Source organism: Bombina bombina, chromosome 3, assembly GCF_027579735.1.
Source record: "Bombina bombina isolate aBomBom1 chromosome 3, aBomBom1.pri, whole genome shotgun sequence".
NCBI lineage: Eukaryota > Metazoa > Chordata > Amphibia > Anura > Bombinatoridae > Bombina > Bombina bombina.
This window is the reverse complement of record NC_069501.1, coordinates 81338236-81361851: the sequence shown is the minus strand read 5'-3', so window position 1 is coordinate 81361851 and position 23616 is coordinate 81338236. Positions and strand designations below refer to the sequence as shown.

The window sequence follows — 23616 nt, the reverse complement described above, 5'->3', positions numbered from 1 at the left end:
GGCAGGATAGGGGTTAATAACTTTATTATAGGTGGTGACGGTATAGGGGGGCAGGATAAGGGTTAATAGCTATAATGTAGGTGGCGGCGGGGTCTGGGAGCGGCGGTTTAAGGGTTAATACATATATTATAGTTGCGGCGGGGACCGGGAGCGGCGGTTTAGGGGTTAACATATTTAGTATAGCTTGCGGTGGGCTCCGGGAGCGGCGGTTTAGGGGGTAAACACTTTATTTGGTTGTGGCGGTGTAGGGGGGGCGCAGATTAGGGGTGTTTAGACTCGGGGTACATGTTAGGGTGTTAGGTGTAGTCAGCTCCCATAGGAATCAATGGGATATCTGGCAGCAGCGAACATGAACTTTCGCTATGGTCAGACTCCCATTGATTCCTATGGGATCCGCCGCCTCCAGGTATGCTGGGCCGGAAAAGTGCCGAGCGTACCTGCTAGTTTTTTGATAACTAGCAAAAGTAGTCAGATTGTGCTGCACTTGTGTGTGGAACATCTGTAGTGACGTAAGAATCGATCTGTGTCAGACTGAGTCCGGCGGGTCGAAGCTTACGTCACAAAATTCTACTTTTGCCGGTATCTAGGGCTTGATAACTAAGGCAAATTAGCCTCGCCTCAAATACGCTGCGGAATTCCAGCGTATTTGAGGTAGACACGTTGATAACTAGAGGTCATAGTATATGACAAGGTATTTGGCGGCTGGAAAGGGCTATAATGTGTATGTATATATATATATATATATATATATATATATATATATAACATTTAAATAAGAAATAGGTTCATGAGAACCAACAAGTCTATTATAGCCAGCACTGATTTATTATGCCAAAATTAGTAAAAATCCAATATAGGGCTGAGAGACATATGGGGGACACATGGACTTATAGACCGCACAGTACATATATTCATTTATTGAATTGAATTGAAATACCAAATACCACAGTTTAAATATAATCAGCACAAGATGTCTAGTCAGAAATGATTCCCCTTAGTTGGATTACCATCACAAGAGGTATTCAAAAATCACTACAGTCCAGCAAAGTGTGCACACTGATTAAATCTCTATGAATATATAGAGATTAATTCGTAATGGTGAAATTTAAAGACAAGGTCCTCCTTAGGGTTTGGATAATATGTGCAAGCATAAAGGGTACTGTGCAAAATAGAAGGAGCTGTTAATCTTCATGTGACCCCTGTATAGCGGAGAACTCATTCAACATTCCGCTTATGTAAAAATAATGTTCCAGCAGTTAGTAATAATCAATAAAGCCAGGTCGCTTGGGTGATATGGGCAAAGTCTCAGATTCAGCTTCAAAAGGTTTAACGGATACTTGTATCAGGCTTATTCACATACCTGACCCATCCTTGGATAGTCCGTGCTTTACCTTTAAGTTGTCTGAAGACGCTGATGTTTTATTTCAGCATGTCCTGCTGTATGCCGATTTAGAATCACTCACCCTTGCGAACACCGGATTCCAGAAAATTTTTGACAGGGGTCAATAACCGGTCTCTACCTCTATGTAGTTCCACAAACGACAGTCATCAGGTTAGATTAAAGGGAGGTTCAGCTGCTACCCCCAGCACTTCTGCTACGCACGTTTCACCCGCACTTGGTAAGTTTGAATTGGGTTTCGTCAGGCGAAGCACCCCTAGTCTGCTATATACTGCTAATAAACAGTGGGTGTTATATATATTTCCCATATATTGTATATATTTCATATAGTTCCTATATATTTTCCAAATATTACTTACATATTTCTTGAATTCTCAATCCAAATATAGACACTACGATGAATAACTTGAATTGTTAAAAATACTCAAAGTGAATATAATTTGGATCTAAACGATCGTTAACCTCAGAATAAAAATCACTTGTATTTCTTTAAATTGTGCAAATGTACAAAATTCTGTAAAGAAAGATCTTATTTGATATATAATGTGTTACAAAAGTTTGAAAGAGTTAATTATATTAATGAAGGATCAAAAACACCTGCAAAGGCAAATGAAGATCAGGATATCCGGTATATAAGGACGAAATAATGAACCTTCAGGCATCTTGATAAAGGCCCAAGGGCTGAAACGCGTAGAAGCTGCTGAAGGATACATTTGTGTGTTCAATACATACAATTCCAATTGTAATTATCACCTAAAGAACAAACACTAACGTTAGCTAAGAATCTAGCAAGTATACTGAATCTCTGGGTACTTTATATCTCAAGTATTTACTACGAGGTATTCAGAAGTATGATTCCCAGTCACTTGCTACTAGCAAGGTCAGTTACTCTGCACAGATATTCTTGAGCTGCAAAAACACCAGAAACACGGCATAAGAAGCTTAATGAATGGGCCCCCATAACCGCCATTGGTGGAGACAAAAAAAAACAGAAGGATTTCTGACCAGTCAAATTCAGTCAAAATCATATGACGTAACATCAACTGACTTTTGTGGATAAACAGTGAGTAAAGGAAGAAACATCGATACACTGTATAGACTACTAAAATAAAAGGAATCCCCTTCTTTTGCATCAATTCTACAAGGAGGAATTGCCATTATCAAGGAGAGACATTTAAACAGACTTTTTAACATTTAATTTGCCCGAAAATAACCGTTTTGCAAGAAATTTGCAAAAAACTATTTTGTATGTGTATCATATGATTTTATGCACTCAAATTGCAAAATAAGATTATTTATGAAATGTGAACGGATAGATCCGGTTTTTTAAGAGTTGATTTGTATAATAAATCACTATTTTATCTCAACACTATTATATTCTTTACCATTACTATTTGTTTTTTATATAAATATTATTTACATAATATAAAGATTTAACAGTGAGGTACGAAGAGCTTTTTTAGCGCCAACCTCTCTTGGTGACATTGTATGCATATTTATCTATCGGATAGGAGATCCTTTAGATTTTTGAGGATTGAGCTTTTTTTCACATAGAAGGAACTCGGTATTTGTGTGCTTACTAAGGTATTTGTCCTCTTGCTCAGTTGTGCACCGGGGCTACCCATTCCTCTTTCTATTTTGGTAAGAGCCAGTTTACGCTTTTCTGTGAAGGGAGTAGTACAATTTCTCGCAAGTAATAGCCTTCATTTCTCAGAACAAGAATAGACGGATGAGTTTCAGAAGAAAATGTTTCTGGCCATCTTGAGGCTGTAATCAAACCCACAATTGCTGAAGCTCCAGATACTCAACTAGTCCAATTAAGGGCAGTTTTATTACTTCTTTAATCAGCACAACCGTTTTCAGCTATGCTAACATAATTGCAAAATGGTTTTCTAATAACCAACTAGCCTTTTTAAATGATAAACTTGGATTAGCAAACAAAATGTGCCATTGGAATACAGGACAGATGGTTCCTGATAATGGGCCTCTGTACGCCTATGTAGATATTTCATAAAAAATCAGCTGTTTTCAGCTAAAATATTCATTTACAACATTAAAAATATCTACACTGTGTTTCTGATCAATTTGATGTGTAGAAGTGTAGAAAAGCCAGCACTCACAGTTAGTAAATTTCATCCAGGGTGCTTCCCAAGTATATAATAATAAGTACATCATCGTCCTCAGAGAGCAGTCGCTGAAAGGGTCCTCTATTTCTTTATTAAGTTCATGTTTTCGGGGGTATCACCCCCGTCATCAGACATAAGAAAAATAAATATTTTTCTTATGTCTGATGATGAGGGTGATACCCTGAAATTGCTTTCTGTGTATATATTCATATAGATACATTTTTAAAAAGCATTAGATATATAAAGAAATATATATTTAGAAAGAAAAATAACTTTTTCTTAGAACATAGGCATGTAAAATATGCACAATTACCTCCGGGTTTAGCGTGTCTAATGCATGCCGGGTTAGCATGCGAGTAATAAGTGTTAGGTTATTTTATGTACAGTGCGCTTCACTAAAGTCTATGGGGAGAAAAAAGGTAATGCGGTAGCAATATCTGAAGTCCTGAAGTTAGCGCATCAGGTTTCACTCATTGGTTTTCTTTTTACTTTCAACTTTTAATACTCACGCTAACCCGTCTGAATTAAAAGTTAACTATTAGCATAGTTTGTGCACAAGCGGAAAAAAATCCAATAGCTCGCCACTTGTGATCTGTCCCTATATGTGTGCTGTGTGTGTTTCTATCCAATTTGATTTCGTTATTACTTGTCTTTCTATTTCCAAAGATTTGCATTTTCCTTCAGTAAAATTGGATTTTAAAATACATTCCTTCCTGAAAACAAAAAACTATTTCTGATACCAATTTGTAACATTCAGGGTTATGAACGATTGCCCATTTATTTAACCTAATTCATATTTACAATTTGCAGTTGGGGTACTGAGGGCAACAATTTATGCCTGTAAGGGTACTTACTACAAAAAGGTTGAGAACCAATGCTGTAGATCATCCATGTAAAGGTTGTTTAAAAGCACACAATGTCTGTTGCCCTTTGCACTTATACGCCTAATGTCATAGCACTGCATAACATGTCGGCACTTAAAAATAATAAATATATATCTGTGTTAACAAAAAATATTCTTTTAGCTTTAAAGGGACACTAAACTCAAAATTTTTTCTTTCATGAGTCAGATAGAGCATGCCGTTTTAAGCAACTTTCTAATTTACTCCTATTATTAATTTTTCTTCGTTCTCTTGCTATGTTTATTTGAAAAAGAAGGCATCTAAGCTAAGGAGCAAGCCAATTTTTGTTTCAAAACACTGGACAGCACTTGTTTATTGGTGAGGACATTTAGCCACCAATCAGCAAGCACAACCCAGGTTGTGAACCAAAAATGGTCCAGCTTCTAAACTTACATTCTTGTTTTTCTAATAAAGATAGCAAGATAATGAAGAAAAATTGACAATAGGAGTAAATTAGAAAGTTGCTTAAAATTGCATGCTCTATCTGAATCATGAAAGAAAAAATTTGGGTTCAGTGTCCCTTTAAATGATTGCTTTTACTGTGCACATAGGCATGTGGTGGTTGCGCACAATTTCTTAGTGCACTCATAAAACATTGTGCTCATATCTTATCTTCAGTTATCTAAACAGAACCATTGATTCTCTGATCTATTTATGTTCTGTGAGCATTTTGCCCAATAAAAGCTATTATTAAAGCAGTTGTCAAAAATTGCACTAATTTCACTATTGTTAAACAAAAAGTTGGTATCAAATACTTACGAACACATTTAAGAGTGGTGACATTTCCAGAAGAGCAATGGTCCCTAATATATAAAAGAGAAGAGAATGTTAGTTTTTGGGTTGCCTATATTTACATTTCAAAGGGGTAAAGACATAGATCTATAATTGTATTTCCTAAGCATGTAAGTCACTAAATGTCACATATTTACAAACAAATGCAATTTCATGGGTGTGAAGGATGACAGAAAGACATTCTCCAGCTAAAGGGACAGTCTAGGCCAAAATAAACTTTCATGATTCAGATAGAGCATGTAATTTTAAACAATTTTCCTATTTACTTTTATCACCAATTTTGTTTTGTTCTCTTGGTATTCTTAGTTGAAAGCATGAAATTTTAAGCAACTTTTTAATTTACTCCTATTATCAAATTTTTTTCTTTCTCTTGGTATCTTTATTTGAAATCAAGAATGTAAGTTTAGATGCCGGCCCATTTTTGGTGAACAACCTGGGTTGTCCTTGCTGATTGGTGGATAAATTCATCCACCAATAAAAAAGTGCTGTCCAGAGTACTGAAACCAAAAAAAAGCTTAAATGCCTTCTTTTTCAAATAATGATAGCAAAAGAACTAAGAAAATTTGATAATAGGAGTAAACTAGAAAGTTGCTTAAAATTGCATGCTCTTTCTGAATTACAAAAGAAAATTTTTGGGTACAGTGTCCCTTTAACCTAGGAGGTTCATATGCTAATTTCTTAGACCTTGAAGGCCACCTCTTTTCAGAATGCATTTTAACAGTTTTTCACCACTAGAGGGTGTTAGTTCACGTATTTCATATAGATAACACTGTGCTCGTGCACGTGAAGTTATCTGGGAGCAGGCACTGATTGGCTAAACTGCAAGTCTGTCAAAAGAACTGAAATAAAGGGGCAGTTTGCAGAGGCTTAGATACAAGATAACCACAGAGGTTAAAAGTATATTATTATAACTGTGTTGGTTATGCAAAACTGGGGAATGGATAATAAAGGGATTATCTATCTATTAAAACAATAACAATTCTGGTGTAGACTGTCCCTTTAACATTTGGTGTGCAAGGGACAACTCCCTGGGGGTCATACTTTAATTTCCAGGATCAGGCACTCAGTATGGGGCACCAAGACAGGACGCCCCAGACCTTGTTTGCTTTTTTTTTTCCATAGCTTTATTTATAATCCAAAAGTACAGATAACAGCAAGAAACAAAAAAGTTACATTTCTGCATTTTTACTTCGACATGCAGGATAATTTAAAAAAACAGGAGTAGTAATGTATACAGAGAAAATACTAATATAGACAAGATTTCATGAAAGAACAACCATATCCATTTTTAGATATACATGAGTCAAAAAGCAGAAGATTGAAGAAAGACACTAATGGGATGTTTTGCATTAAAATAAAATCACGCAAAAAAACACACAACAGAAACAAAGAAGGGGGGAAAAAAGAAACCTCCCCTCTCCTACAGTCGAATGGCCAACAATTATACTACTAAAGATATATAAAAATGGTGAAATTCCCTGTTATCTTAAATCAAAAACAATTAGGTAGCCACTATACCCTCATATATAAAGATATCCAATCTGGAGGGAAAAAAATCTAATAACACTAGTTCTGTAAAAGAGTCCGAACTCAAGAATGGCAGCAGGATACGCTTTTGAATGGCGAGCGGGTAGGACTTGATTATTGGGAGCCAGCTATTTAAAAAAAATGTATTCTCTTTTCCGAGACTATTTGTAGTTGGAACGATTCAAAAATAACTTGTGACTGAATCTCTTTAAGAACAGAAGAAAAAGTAGGAGCAGAATGGGCTTTCCAATTCTTAAATATTAAATGTCTGACTATTAAAATAATAGTATTAACAATATTATAATAAATACTCGGACTATTATTCTGGATATATTAAAAAAAATAATTTCAAGGGTAAAAATGACCGGAAAATCGTATAAAGTAAAAAAAACAATATCCTACTTTTAGCCAAAGTTGAAATATTTTTGTACAATACCAAATCATATGGCATAGATCTACTAGCGGCATCTACAGAACTTGTTTGCTATCACTGGTAGATGATGGGTTGTGTTATCACACCATTAGGTTAAGTGGTGAGAATCCCAGGAACAACAGAATACTGCAACGCAGAGAAGTGTAAACATAAAATCTCTTAATCTTTCATAACAATCTCTTAGACCTAATGTGAAAAGGCTCCTGTTTCAAACAAGGTCTTTTAAAAAAACCTTTGTAAAGGAATTGTTAAATTTAAGTAGCAGTGAAGTCAAAATTAAACTTTCATGGTTCACATGTTATTTTAAACAGCTTTTCAAATCTTATTATGCTATCAAATTTGCTTTGTTCTTTTGATATCCTTTGTTGAGGAGCATACCTAGGTAAGCTCTAGAAAAGCAATGGGAGCTAACTGGTGATTGGTAGCAGCACATATATGCCTCTTGTCATTGGCATATATGTGCAGCCCCATATAACCAGCTACCTCCCATTAGTAAATACCTAGGTATTCTCTTTTATAAAGATATCAAGAGAACAACGCCATTTTCATAATAGGACTAAATTGGAAAGTTGTTTTAAATTGCATGATCTATCCTAATCAGGAAAGTTTAATTTTGACTTTATTGTCCTTTTAACAAATGAACCGGCAAACCGGGCGAACCGCCATTGACTTCAATAGGCAGGCGAACTTTAAAACCAACAGGGACTCTTTCTGGCCACAATAGTGATGGAAAAGTTGTTTCAAGGGGACTAACACCTGGACTGTGGCATGACGGAGGGGGATCCATGGCAAAACTCCCACGGAAAATTACATAGTTGATGCAGAGTCTGGTTTTAAGCCATAAAGGGCATAAATCACCTAACATTCCTTAATTGTTTGGAATAACGTGCTTTAAAACATCAGGTATGATGTTGTATCGATCAGGTAGTGTAAGGGTTACGCCCGCTTCACAGTGACAGACCAAACTCCCCGTTTAACGCACCACAAACAACCGCAAACAGTCCATTTGCACAACCACGAGATAGATAGATTTGATAGATATATACATAGATTACATCGGGGGAGGTGTATATGGCATGGATTTTAGGAACCGGGAGATGGAAAAAGATGCTTGGTCGGTCCTCCTACTTCAAATTTGGGGCAGTGCGCGTGCAATCTACTGTGGCAGCAGATATGAGTGGTGTGTTAAGTAGTACTATTCTGATCAGTTTAATACCTGTTACTCCCCCTATCGGGGGAGGTGTATATGGCATGGATTTTAGGAACCGGGAGATGGAAAAAGATGCTTGGTCGGTCCTCCTACTTCAAAATTGGGGGCACTGCGCGTGCAATCGTGGCCGGACTTTTAGCCGACGGCCATTTGGCCGACGGACATTTGTCCGACGGACATTTGGCCGAAACACAAGTGGCTGTCACAAAACAGTCCGGCCACGAGATACATAGATTTGATAGATAAATACATAGATTACATAGATCAATAGATGCAATATACATTTGATAGATACGATTGATAGTTAGATAGATTTGATAGATAAATAGATAGATTTGATAAATATATAATTTCCCAGACAGAGAATTACAAGACGTGCGGTCTGGGACCCATAGTAAGGTTCCCAGAGGCAGTTGCGGCACCAGGGGACGTGTATATGGCATGGATTTTCAGAACCGGGAGATGGAAAAAGATGCTTGTTCGGTCCTCCTATTTCAAATTTGGGGCACTGTGCGTGCAATCGTGGCCGGACTTTTAGCCGACGGACATTTGTCCGACGGACATTTGGCCGAAACACAAGTGGCTGTCACAAAACAGTCCGGCCAGGAGATAGATAGATTTGATAGATAGATAGATAGATAGATAGATAGATAGATAGATAGATACATAGATTACATAGATCAATAGATGCAATATACATTTGATAGATACGATTGATAGATATATTTGATAGATAAATAGATAGATTTGATAAATATATAATTTCCCAGACAGAGAATTACAAGACGTGCGGTCTAGGACCCATGGTAGGGTTTCCAGAGGCAGTTGCGGCGCCAGGGGACATGTATATGGCATGGATTTTCGGAACCGGGAGATGGAAAAGATGCTTGGTCGGTCCTCCTACTTCAAATTTGGGGCACTGCGCGTGCAATCGTGGCCGGACTTTTAGCCGACGGACATTTGTCCAACGGATATTTGGCTGAAACACCAGTGGCTGTCACAAAACAGTCCGGCCAGGAGATAGATAGATTTGATAGATTTGATAGATAGATACATAGATTACATAGATCAATAGATGCAATATACATTTGATAGATACGATTGATAATTAGATAGATTTGATAGATAAATAGATAGATTTGATAAATATATAATTTCCCAGACAGAGAATTACAAGACGTGCGGTCTGGGACCCATGGTAAGGTTCCCAGAGGCAGTTGCGGCACCAGGGGACGTGTATATGGCATGGATTTTCGGAACCGGGAGATGGAAAAAGATGCTTGGTTGGTCCTCCTACTTCAAATTTGGGGCACTGCGCGTGCAATCGTGGCCGGACTTTTAGCCGACGGCCATTTGAACGACGGACATTTGTCCGAAGGGCACTTGACCGAAACACAAGTGGCTGTCACAAAACCTGCGGCCACGAGATAGATAGATTTGATAGATAAATACATAGATTACATAGATCAATAGATGCAATATACATTTGATAGATACGATTGATAGATATATTTGATAGATAAATAGATAGATTTGATAAATATATAATTTCCCAGACAGAGAATTACAAGACGTGCGGTCTGAGACCCATGGTAAGGTTCCCAGAGGCAGTTGCGGCGACAGGGGACGTGTATATGGCATGGATTTTCGGAACCGGGAGATGGAAAAAGATGCTTGGTCGGTCCTCCTACTTCAAATTTGGGGCACTGCGCGTGCAATCATGGCCGGACTTTTAGCCGATGGACATTTGTCCAACAGACATTTGGCCGAAACACCAGTGGCTGTCACAAAACAGTCCGGCCATGAGATAGATAGATTTGATAGATAGATAGATAGATAGATACATAGATTACATAGATCAATAGATGCAATATACATTTGATAGATACGATTGATAGTTAGATATATTAATAGATTAATAGATAGATTTGCTAAATATATAATTTCCCAGACAGAGAATTACAAGACGTGCGGTCTGGGACCCATGGTAAGGTTCCCAGAGGCAGTTGCAGCGCCAGGGGACATGTATATGGCATGGATTTTCGGAACCGGGAGATGGAAAAAGATGCTTGGTCGGTCCTCCTACTTCAAATTTGGGGCACTGCGCGTGCAATTGTGGCCGGACTTTTAGCCGACGGACATTTGTCCAACGGACATTTGGCCGAAACACCAGTGGCTGTCACAAAACAGTCCGGCCACGAGATAGATAGATTTGATAGATAGATAGATAGATTACATAGATCAATAGATGCAATATACATTTGATAGATACGATTGATAGTTAGATATATTTGATAGATAAATAGATAGATTTGATAAATATATAATTTCCCAGACAGAGAATTACAAGACGTGCGGTCTGGGACCCATGGTAAGGTTCCCAGAGGCAGTTGCGGCGCCAGGGGACGTGTATATGGCATGGATTTTCGGAACCGGGAGATGGAAAAAGATGCTTGGTCTGTCCTCCTACTTCAAATTTGGGGCACTGCGCGTGCAATCATGGCCGGACTTTTAGCCGATGGCCATTTGAACGACAGACATTTGTCCGAAGGGCACTTGACCGAAACACAAGTGGCTGTCACAAAACAGTCCGGCCACGAGATAGATAGATTTGATAGATAAATACATAGATTACATAGATCAATAGATGCAATATACATTTGATAGATACGATTGATAGTTAGATATATTTGATAGATAAATAGATAGATTTGATAAATATATAATTTCCCAGACAGAGAATTACAAGACGTGCGTTCTGGGACCCATGGTAAGGTTACTTCCTTTTGCACAATCGAGTACAGGTTGGGGATTGCCTTTTGTGCAAAGAAATTGTGGCCAGGTACCTTCCACTGCGGTGTCCCATATCAGGGGATGTGTATATGGCATGGATTTTAGGAACCGGGAGATGGAAAAAGATGCTTGGTCGGTCCTCCTACTTCAAATTTGGGGCACTGCGCGTGCAATCGTGGCCGGACTTTTAGCCGATGGACATTTGTCCAACGGACATTTGGCCGAAACACCAGTGGCTGTCACAAAACAGTCCGGCCATGAGATAGATAGATTTGATAGATAGATACATAGATTACATAGATCAATAGATGCAATATATATTTGATAGATACGATTGATAGTTAGATAGATTTGATAGATAAATAGATAGATTTGATAGATATATAATTTCCCAGACAGAGAATTACAAGACGTTCGGTCTGAGACACATGGTAAGGTTACTTCCTTTTGCACAATCGAGTACAAGTTAGGGATTGCCTTTTGTGCAAAGAAATTTGGGACGGGTACCTTCCACTGCGGTGTCCCCTATCAGGGGATGTGTATATGGCATGGATTTTAGGAACCGGGAGATGGAAAAAGATGCTTGGTGGTTCCTCCTACTTTTAATTTGGGGCACTGCGCGTGCAATCTAATGTGCCACCAGATAGGAGTGGTGTGTTAAGTAGTACTATTGCTATCAGTTTAATCCTGTTAAGTGTCTTTTTTTTGGTTTTGGTTTTGAAGCCACAGTGCAGCACCAGAGGTCAGAAAAATTTGGCATGTACACATGCCTGAAAAATTAGGTATTGTTGCAGCCGCTGCTGTAGCAGCGGCCAGAAAAATTGATGTTTGTTTCCCAGGCAGAAAGTGCCCTAAAACATTGCGGCTTGAACCCTAGTTGGTGGCAGATAAGTCACGCAAGTCATCCGGCATTTGAAGATAAAATACAGCAGCGTGTGGACCATTTTTAGCCCAAGGCAGCTCATGTCATCAGGCCTTTTTTACTCAAATGTATCGCCCAATGTCAGTCCCTTCAGGATCCATCCCTCATTCATCTTAATAAAGGTGAGGTAATCTAGACTTTTTTGACCTAGGCGACTTCTCTTCTCAGTGACAATACCTCCTGCTGCACTGAAGGTCCTTTCTGACAGGACACTTGAAGCGGGGCAGGCCAGAAGTTCTATGGCAAATTGGGATAGCTCAGGCCACAGGTCAAGCCTGAACACTCAGTAGTCAAGGGGTTCATCGCTCCTCAGAGTGTCGAGATCTACAGTTAAGGCGAGGTAGTCTGCTACCTGTCGGTCGAGTCGTTCTCTGAGGGTGGACCCCGAAGGGCTGTGGCGATGCATAGGAGTTTAAAAGCTCTGCATGTCCTCCATCAACAACACGTCTGTAAAGCGTCCTGTCCTTGCCGGCGTGGTCACGGGAGTCGGAGGATTACTTTCAGCTCTTCCCCTGTTAGATTCACGTTGTGCTGTGACATCACCCTTATACGCTGTGTAAAGCATACTTTTTGTAACATTTCGGTAACATTTCTGGCACTTTATGCTTATACCGGGGGTCTAGTAGCGTGGACACCCAGTACAGGTCGTTCTCCTTCAGCTTTTTAATACTAGGGTCCCTCAACAGGCACGACAGCATGAAAGACCCCATTTGCACAAGGTATCTTCTTCCCCCCAGCCACATATAACACCACGGGTACCAGATAGGTGACAACGAGCACCCTGGGATGCCTTTTGTGGTTGGTCTTCCTCCTCCTCCTCAAAGCCGCATTCCTCCTCTGACTCTTCTTCCTCACAATCCTCTTCCAGCGTTGCCGCAGGTCCAGCAAGCGATGCTGATAAGGCAGTTTCTGGTGGTGACCACAACTCTTCCTCTTCACGCTCATCTACGGCTTGATCCAGCACTCTTCGCAGGGCACGCTCCAGGAAGAAAACAAATGGTATGATGTCGCTGATGGTGCCTACAGTGCGACTGACTAGGTTTGTCACCTCCTTAAAAGGACGCATGAGCCTACAGGCATTGCGCATGAGCGCCCAGTAACGTGGCAAAAAAATTCCCAGCTCTGCAGAGGCTGTCCTAGCACCCCGGACATACAAATACTTGTTAATGGCTTTTTCTTGTTGGAGCAGGTGGTCGAACATTAGGAGTGTTGAATTCCAACATGTCGGGCTGTCGCAAATCAAGCGCCTCACTGGCATGTTGTTTCGCTGCTGGATATCGGAAAAGTGCGCCATGGCCGTGTAGGAACGCCTCAAATGGCCACACACCTTCCTGGCCTGCTTCAGGACGTCCTGTAAGCTTGGGTACTTATGCACAAAGCGTTGTACGATCAGATTACACACATGTGCCATGCACGGCACATGTGTCAACTTGCCCAATTTCAATGCCGCCACCAAATTACTTCCATTGTCAGAAACCACTTTGCCGATCTCCAGTTGGTGCGGAGTCAGCCACTGATCCACCTGTGCGTTCAGGGCGGACAGGAGTGCTGGTCCGGTGTGACTCTCTGCTTTCAGGCAAGTCAACCCCAAGACGGCGTGACACTGCCGTATCTGGGATGTGGAATAGTATCTGCGGAGCTGGGGGGGTGCCGTTGATGTGGAGCAAGACGCAGCAGCAGAAGAGGACTCAGACGAGGAAGTTATGGAAGAGGATGGAGTAGGAGGAGTAGAGGAGGTGGCAGCAGGCCTGCCTGCAAGTCGTGGCGGTGTCACCAACTCCTCCTCTGCAGAGCCACGCATTCCATGCTTGGCAGCCATCAGCAGGTTTACCCAATGCGCAGTGTAGGTGATATACCTGCCCTGCCAATGCTTTGCAGACGACCTATCAGTGGTCATATGGACCATTGCCCCAACACTCTGTGCCAGACATGCCATTACTTCCTTTCGCACAATCGAGTACAGGTTGGGGATTGCCTTTTCTGAAAATAAATTTCTGTCAGGTACCTTCCACTGCGGTGTCCCAATAGCTACAAATTTTTTGAACGCCTCAGACTCCACCAGCTTGTATGGTAAAAGCTTGCGGGCTAAGAGTTCAGACAAGCCAGCTGTCAGACGCCGGGCAAGGGGGTGACTTTGTGACATTGGCTTCTTACGCTCAAACATGTCCTTGACAGACACCTGACTGTGGGCAGATGAGCAGGAACTGCTCCGGAAAAGAGACGGAGAGGCGGATGGTTGAGAGGGGGCAAGGAGGACAGCAGTGGTTGACGTGGCTGAAGATGCTGGACCAGGAGGAGGATGGCGGCTTTGAGTTTGTGTGCTGCTTCTACTCATGTGTTGATCCCATAGGCGTTTGTGATGTGTGATCATGTGCCTTCGCAAAGCAGTTGTACCTAGGTGGGTGTTGCACTTCCCACGACTCATTTTCTTTTGGCACAGGTTGCAAATGGCATCGCTGTTTTCAGAGGCAGACACACAAAAAAATGCCACACTGCTGAGCTCTGTGATGATGGCATTCTGGTGGTGGCAACAGCATGCGTTGATTGGCGTGCTGTCTGGCTGACCCCGGGTGCCGATGCATGCTGTCTGACTGTGCCACTAGCTCCTTGCGACAAGCTCCCTATGCTTCCAACTCGTCTCCTCCTCCTCCTCTCTGTCTCCCCATCTGAACTTTCCCCCTGTTCTTCTTCTCTTCTAGCGGACACCCACGTGACATCCACGGACGCATCATCATCATCAACCGCTTCACTTGTATCTGACAAATCAACAAAGGAAGCAGCAGAAGGTACAACATCATCATCATCACACCGTACGTCCATGTCTGTAATGCTGCCTGACTGAGACATATCACTGTTATCTACATCCTCTGTCATTGATGGTTGCCCATCACTCATTTCTTCCAACTGATGTGTAAAAAACTCCTCTGACACATCAAGTGAAGCGGCTGTGGTGCTAGTGTTGGTGGTGGCGGCATGCGAGTGAGTGGTGGTAACTTGAGAGGTGCCCGAAGATAAGCTGGAGGAGGATGGTGCTTCAAGGTTCGGAGCGGAAGCTATAGAAGATTGGGTGTCCTGTGTTAAAAAGTCAACTATGTCCTCCTCAGAACTTTTCGAGTTCATTGGACATGGCCTCTGAACACTAGGCATTATTCTACGGCCAAAGGGAATCACAGCACCACGACCACGACGGCACCTGCGGGATGGCCTGCCTCTGCCTGTCATTTTTTCTTAAATGTACACTTACACTACTATTAAACAAGATATGAGTGGTGGCACTGGGCAAGTGGGCACAGTATACGCTGTGAGCCTGACACAAAAAAGCAGACTGATGTTTCACAGTCCAAAAAGTTTTTATTTTTTTAAATGTACACTTACACTACTATTAAACAAGATATGAGTGGTGGCACTGGGCAAGTGGGCACAGTATACGCTGTGAGCCTGGCACACACGCTGGCAGGCAGGCAACTGCAATTAGATTACACTAGCAGACTGATGTTTCACAGTCAAAAGAGTTTTTAAAAAAAATGTACACTACTGTTACAACAGATATGAGTGGTGGCACTTAGCAAGTGGGCCTGGCACACACATTGGCAGGCAGGCAACTGCAATTAGATTACACTAGCAGACTGATGTTTCACAGTCCAAAAAGTTGTTTATTTTTAAATTTACAATACTGTTACAACAGATATGAGTGGTGGCACTAGTTGGCAAGTGCGCCTGGCACACACGCTGGCAGGCAGGCAACTGCAATTAGATTACACTAGCAGACTGATGTTTCACAGTCAAAAAAGTTTTTTTTAAAATATTTACACTACTGTTACAACAGATATGAGTGGTGGCACTAGTTGGCAAGTGGGCCTGGCACACACGCTGGCAGGCAGGCAACTGCAATTAGATTACACTAGCAGACTGATGTTTCACAGTCAAAAAAGTTTTTTTTAAAAAAATTTAGACTACTGTTACAACAGATATGAGTGGTGGCACTAGTTGGCAAGTGGGCCTGGCACACACGCTGGCAGGCAGGCAACTGCAATTACATTACACTAGCAGACTGATGTTTCACAGTCAAAAAAGTAATTTTTTAAAATATTTACACTACTGTTACAACAGATATGAGTGGTGGCACTAGTTGGCAAGTGGGCCTGGCACACACGCTGGCAGGCAGGCAACTGCAATTAGATTACACTAGCAGACTGATGTTTCACAGTCAAAATTTTTTTTTTTTTACAAAATTTACACTACTGTTACAACAGATATGATTGGGGCACTTAGCAAGTGGGCCTGGCACACACACTGGCAGGCAGGCAACTGCAATTAGATTACACTAGCAGACTGATGTTTCACAGTCAAAAAAGTTTTTTTTTACAAAATTTATACTACTGTTACAACAGATATGAGTGGTGGCACTTAGCAAGTGGGCCTGGCACACACACTGGCAGGCAGGCAACTGCAATTAGATTACAATAGCAGACTGATGTTTCACAGTCAAAAAAGTTTTTTTTTTTTTAAATTTACAATACTGTTACAACAGATATGAGTGGTGGCACTAGTTGGCAAGTGGGCCTTGCACACACGCCGGCAGGCAGGCAACTGCTATTAGATTACACTAGCAGACTGATGTTTCACAGTCAAAAAAGTTTTTTTTTACAAAATTTACACTACTGTTACAACAGATATGAGTGGTGGCACTATTGTGCAAGTGGGCCTAGCACACACGCTGGCAGGCAGGCAACTGCATTAGATTACACTTGCAGACTGATGTTTCACAGTCAAAAAAGTTTTTTTTTTAAATATTTACACTACTGTTACAACAGATATGAGTGGTGGCACTAGTTGGCAAGTGGGCCTGGCATACACGCTGGCAGGCAGGCAACTGCAATTAGATTACACTAGCAGACTGATGTTTCACAGTCAAAAAAGTTTTTTTTACAAAATTTACACTACTGTTACAACAGATATGAGTGGTGGCACTAGTTTTCAAGTGAGCCTGGCACACACACTGGCAGGCAGGCAACTGCAATTAGATTACACTAGCAGACTGATGTTTCACAGTCAAAAAAGTTTTGTTTTTTTAAATTAACACTACTGTTACAACAGATATGAGTGGTGGCACTAGTTGGCAAGTGGGCCTGGCACACACGCTGGCAGGCAGGCAACTGCAATTAGATTACACTAGCAGTCTGATGTTTTACAGTCAAAAAAGTTTTGTTTTTTTAAATTAACACTACTGTTACAACAGATATGAGTGGTGGCACTAGTTGGCAAGTGGGCCTGGCACACACGCTGGCAGGCAGGCAACTGCAATTAGATTACACTAGCAGACTGATGTTTCACAGTCCAAAAAGTATTTTTTTTAAAATATTTACAATACTGTTACAACAGATATGAGTGGTGGCACTAGTTGGCAAGTGGGCCTGGCACACACGCTGACAGGCAGGGAACTGCTTTTAGATTACACTAGCAGACTGATGTTTCACAGTCAAAAAAGTATTTTTTTACAAAATTTACACTACTGTTACAACAGATATGAGTGGTGGCACTAGTTGGCAAGTGGGCCTGGCACACATGCTGGCAGGCAGGCAACTGCAATTAGATTACACTAGCAGACTGATGTTTCACAGTCAAAAAAGTTTTTTTTTTTAAATATTTACACTACTGTTACAACAGATATGAGTGGTGGCACTAGTTGGCAAGTGGGCCTGGCACACACGCTGGCAGGCAGGCAGGCAACTACAATTAGATTACACTAGCAGACTGATGTTTCACAGTCAAAAAAGTTTTTTTTTTAAATATTTACACTACTGTTACAACAGATATGAGTGGTGGCACTAGTTGGCAAGTGGGCCTGGCACACACGCTGGCAGGCAGGCAGGCAGGCAACTGCAATTAGATTACACTAGCAGACTGATGTTTCACAGTCAAAAAAGTTTTTTTAAAAAAAAATTACAATACTGTTACAACAGATATGAGTGGTGGCACTAGTTGGCAAGTGGGCCTGGCACACACGCTGGCAGGCAGGCAACTGCTATTAGATTACACTAGCAGACTGATGTTTCACAGTCAAAATTTTTTTTTTTTTACAAAATTTACACTACTGTTACAACAGATATGATTGGGGCACTTAGCAAGTGGGCCTGGCACACACACTGGCAGGCAGGCAACTGCAATTAGATTACACTAGCAGACTGATGTTTCACAGTCAAAAAAGTTTTTTTTTACAAAATTTATACTACTGTTACAACAGATATGAGTGGTGGCACTTAGCAAGTGGGCCTGGCACACACACTGGCAGGCAGGCAACTGCAATTAGATTACAATAGCAGACTGATGTTTCACAGTCAAAAAAGTTTTTTTTTTTTAAATTTACAATACTGTTACAACAGATATGAGTGGTGGCACTAGTTGGCAAGTGGGCCTTGCACACACGCCGGCAGGCAGGCAACTGCTATTAGATTACACTAGCAGACTGATGTTTCACAGTCAAAAAAGTTTTTTTTTACAAAATTTACACTACTGTTACAACAGATATGAGTGGTGGCACTAGTTGGCAAGTGGGCCTGGCACACACACTGGCAGGCAGGCAACTGCATTAGATTACACTTGCAGACTGATGTTTCACAGTCAAAAAAGTTTTTTTTAAAATATTTACACTACTGTTACAACAGATATGAGTGGTGGCACTAGTTGGCAAGTGGGCCTGGCATACACGCTGGCAGGCAGGCAACTGCAATTAGATTACACTAGCAGACTGATGTTTCACAGTCAAAAAAGTTTTTTTTACAAAATTTACACTACTGTTACAACAGATATGAGTGGTGGCACTAGTTTTCAAGTGAGCCTGGCACACACACTGGCAGGCAGGCAACTGCAATTAGATTACACTAGCAGACTGATGTTTCACAGTCAAAAAAGTTTTGTTTTTTTAAATTAACACTACTGTTACAACAGATATGAGTGGTGGCACTAGTTGGCAAGTGGGCCTGGCACACACGCTGGCAGGCAGGCAACTGCAATTAGATTACACTAGCAGACTGATGTTTCACAGTCCAAAAAGTTTTTTTTTTAAATATTTACAATACTGTTACAACAGATATGAGTGGTGGCACTAGTTGGCAAGTGGGCCTGGCACACACTCTGACAGGCAGGGAACTGCTTTTAGATTACACTAGCAGACTGATGTTTCACAGTCAAAAAAGTATTTTTTTACAAAATTTACACTACTGTTACAACAGATATGAGTGGTGGCACTAGTTGGCAAGTGGGCCTGGCACACATGCTGGCAGGCAGGCAACTGCAATTAGATTACACTAGCAGACTGATGTTTCACAGTCAAAAAAGTTTTTTTTTTAAATATTTACACTACTGTTACAACAGATATGAGTGGTGGCACTAGTTGGCAAGTGGGCCTGGCACACACGCTGGCAGGCAGGCAGGCAACTGCAATTAGATTACACTAGCAGACTGATGTTTCACAGTCAAAAAAGTTTTTTAAAAAAAAATTTACAATATTGTTACAACAGATATGAGTGGTGGCACTAGTTGGCAAGTGGGCCTGGCACACACGCTGGCAGGCAGGCAACTGCTATTAGATTACACTAGCAGACGGATGTTTCACAGTCAAAAAAGTTTTTTTTTTACAAAATTTACACTATTGTTACAACAGATATGTGTGGTGGCACTGCAGGCAGGCAACTGCAATTAGATTATACTAGAAGACTGATGTTTCACAGTCAAAATTACACAGGCAAAATAAAACAGAAAAATGACTGATGTTCTAGCCCTAAAAAGAGCTTTTTGGGGTGCTGTCCTTACAGCAGAGATCAGATGAGTCCTTCAGAACTGTAGTGGACACTGAATACACTAGCCTAGCTATCAATTTCCCTATAAAATCAGCAGCAGCTACACTATCCCTCCTCTCACTAAGAATGCAGGATCAGAATGAATCTAAAATGGCTGCTGCCCAGGAGCTGGGAGGGTCTGGGAGGGAGTGTCTGCTGCTGATTGGCTGAAATGTGTGTGCAGACTGTGAGATACAGGGTCAAAGTTTACTCAATGATGAAGAATAGGGGGCGGATCGAACATCGCATATGTTCACCCGCCGCGGCGAACGTGAACAAGCTATGTTCACCGGGAACTATTCGCGACATCACTATTTCTGATACATAAATACATATGTAGACTTATACATATATAGACATATATAGACATATATACAGGGAGTGCAGAATTATTAGGCAAGTTGTATTTTTGAGGATTAATTTTATTATTGAACAACAACCATGTTCTCAATGAACCCAAAAAACTCATTAATATCAAAGCTGAATATTTTTGGAAGTAGTTTTTAGTTTGTTTTTAGTTTTAGCTATTTTAGGGGGATATCTGTGTGTGCAGGTGACTATTACTGTGCATAATTATTAGGCAACTTAACAAAAAACAAATATATACCCATTTCAATTATTTATTTTTACCAGTGAAACCAATATAACATCTCAACATTCACAAATATACATTTCTGACATTCAAAAACAAAACAAAAACAAATCAGTGACCAATATAGCCACCTTTCTTTGCAAGGACACTCAAAAGCCTGCCATCCATGGATTCTGTCAGTGTTTTGATCTTTTCACCATCAACATTGCGTGCAGCAGCAACCACAGCCTCCCAGACACTGTTCAGAGAGGTGTACTGTTTTCCCTCCTTGTAAATCTCACATTTGATGATGGACCACAGGTTCTCAATGGGGTTCAGATCAGGTGAACAAGGAGGCCATGTCATTAGATTTTCTTCTTTTATACCCTTTCTTGCCAGCCACGCTGTGGAGTACTTGGACGCGTGTGATGGAGCATTGTCCTGCATGAAAATCATGTTTTTCTTGAAGGATGCAGACTTCTTCCTGTACCACTGCTTGAAGAAGGTGTCTTCCAGAAACTGGCAGTAGGACTGGGAGTTGAGCTTGACTCCATCCTCAACCCGAAAAGGCCCCACAAGCTCATCTTTGATGATACCAGCCCAAACCAGTACTCCACCTCCACCTTGCTGGCGTCTGAGTCGGACTGGAGCTCTCTGCCCTTTACCAATCCAGCCACAGGCCCATCCATCTGGCCCATCAAGACTCACTCTCATTTCATCAGTCCATAAAACCTTAGAAAAATCAGTCTTGAGATATTTCTTGGCCCAGTCTTGACGTTTCAGCTTGTGTGTCTTGTTCAGTGGTGGTCGTCTTTCAGCCTTTCTTACCTTGGCCATGTCTCTGAGTATTGCACACCTTGTGCTTTTGGGCACTCCAGTGATGTTGCAGCTCTGAAATATGGCCAAACTGGTGGCAAGTGGCATCTTGGCAGCTGCACGCTTGACTTTTCTCAGTTCATGGGCAGTTATTTTGCGCCTTGGTTTTTCCACACGCTTCTTGCGACCCTGTTGACTATTTTGAATGAAACGCTTGATTTTTCGATGATCACGCTTCAGAAGCTTTGCAATTTTAAGAGTGCTGCATCCCTCTGCAAGATATCTCACTATTTTTGACTTTTCTGAGCCTGTCAAGTCCTTCTTTTGACCCATTTTGCCAAAGGAAAGGAAGTTGCCTAATAATTATGCACACCTGATATAGGGTGTTGATGTCATTAGACCACACCCCTTCTCATTACAGAGATGCACATCACCTAATATGCTTAATTGGTAGTAGGCTTTCGAGCCTATACAGCTTGGAGTAAGACAACATGCATAAAGAGGATGATGTGGTCAAAATACTCATTTGCCTAATAATTCTGCACTCCCTGTATAAGTGCATTGAGCTCTTTGTAGTTGAGTAGGTGAAACATGTAAAATCATATTTATGCAATATTCATATTTAATAAAGTGTTTGTGTATTTACTGTAAATATTTCACATTTAAATGTTCTTCACATAGGGGAATATGTCCTGTGTATTTTTAAATAGATATTCCTATTTATATATATATTTATATATATATATATATATATATATATATATATATATATATATATATATATACCTATATATAATCATCTGTATATAGATATATATTTTACCAAAATACCATCAGATTTATATAAAATTACTTCTAGCGGAGTTAGCGTGCGAGCATGAGTGATAACGCTCCACTCGTAATCTTGCCTTAGATAATTTCTTATCACAATACATTGCAATTTGATACCTAACACACGGCTAGATTTGGAGTTTTGTCGGTAACGAGCCGAAAAACTAACGCCCGCGTTTTACTGGCCACACCATAAAAATAACTCTGGTATCGAGAGTCCACATAAAGGCTGCGTTAGGCTCCAAAAAAGGAGCGTAGAGCATTTTTAACGCAGCTTCAACTCTCGATACCAGAGTTGCTTACGGACGCGGCCAGCCTCAAAAACGTGCTCGTGCACGATTCTCCCATAGGAAACAATGGGGCTGTTTGAGCTGAAAAAAAACCTAACACCTGCAAAAAAGCCGCGTTCAGCTCCTAACGCAGCCCCATTGTTTGCTATGCAGTAACCCTTCCGACGTCTGCACCTAACACCCTAACATGTACTCCGAGTCTAAACACCCCTAACCTTACACTTATTAACCCCTAATCTGCCGCCCCCGCTATCGCTGACCCCTGCATATTATTATTAACCCCTAATCTGCCGCTCCGTAAACCGCCGCTACTTAAATTATCCCTATGTACCCCTAATCTGCTGCCCTAACATCGCCGACCCCTATATTATATTTATTAACCCCTAATCTGCCCCCCACAACGTCGCCTCCACCTGCCTACACTTATTAACCCCTAATCTGCCGAGCGGACCTGAGCGATACTATAATAAAGTTATTAACCCCTAATCCGCCTCACTAACCCTATCATAAATAGTATTAACCCCTAATCTGCCCTCCCTAACATCGCCGACACCTAACTTCAATAATTAACCCCTAATCTGCCGACCGAATCTCGCCGCTATTCTAATAAATGTATTAACCCCTAAAGCTAAGTCTAACCCTAATACTAACACCCCCCTAAGTTAAATATAATTTAAATCTAACGAAATTAATTAACTCTTATTAAATAAATTATTCCTATTTAAAGATAAATACTTACCTGTAAAATAAATCCTAATATAGCTACAATATAAATTATAATTATATTATAGCTATTTTAGGATTTATATTTATTTTACAGGTAACTTTGTATTTATTTTAACCAGGTACAATAGCTATTAAATAGTTAAGAACTATTTAATAGCTAAAATAGTTAAAATAATTACAAATTTACCTGTAAAAGAAATCCTAACCTAAGTTACAAATAAACCTAACACTAGACTATCAATAAATTAATTAAATAAACTACCTACAATTAACCTAACACTACACTATCAATAAATTAATTAAATACAATTGCTACAAATAAATACAATTAAATAAACTAGCTAAAGTACAAAAAATAAAAAATAACTAAGTTACAAAAAATAAAAAAATATTTACAAACATAAGAAAAATATTACAACAATTTTAAACTAATTACACCT

General features: G+C 40.5%; 1 protein-coding gene across 1 annotated transcript in view; it reads right to left on the bottom strand.

Moving 5' to 3' along the window:
• TMPRSS3 (transmembrane serine protease 3) overlaps positions 1–23616 on the bottom strand; it is a 269277-nt gene that overhangs the window by 74125 nt on the left and 171536 nt on the right. The window contains exon 7 of the mRNA XM_053705154.1: positions 5187–5230. Coding sequence (XP_053561129.1) covers positions 5187–5230 — 44 coding nt within the window. The remainder of the gene's footprint in view (positions 1–5186; positions 5231–23616) is intronic.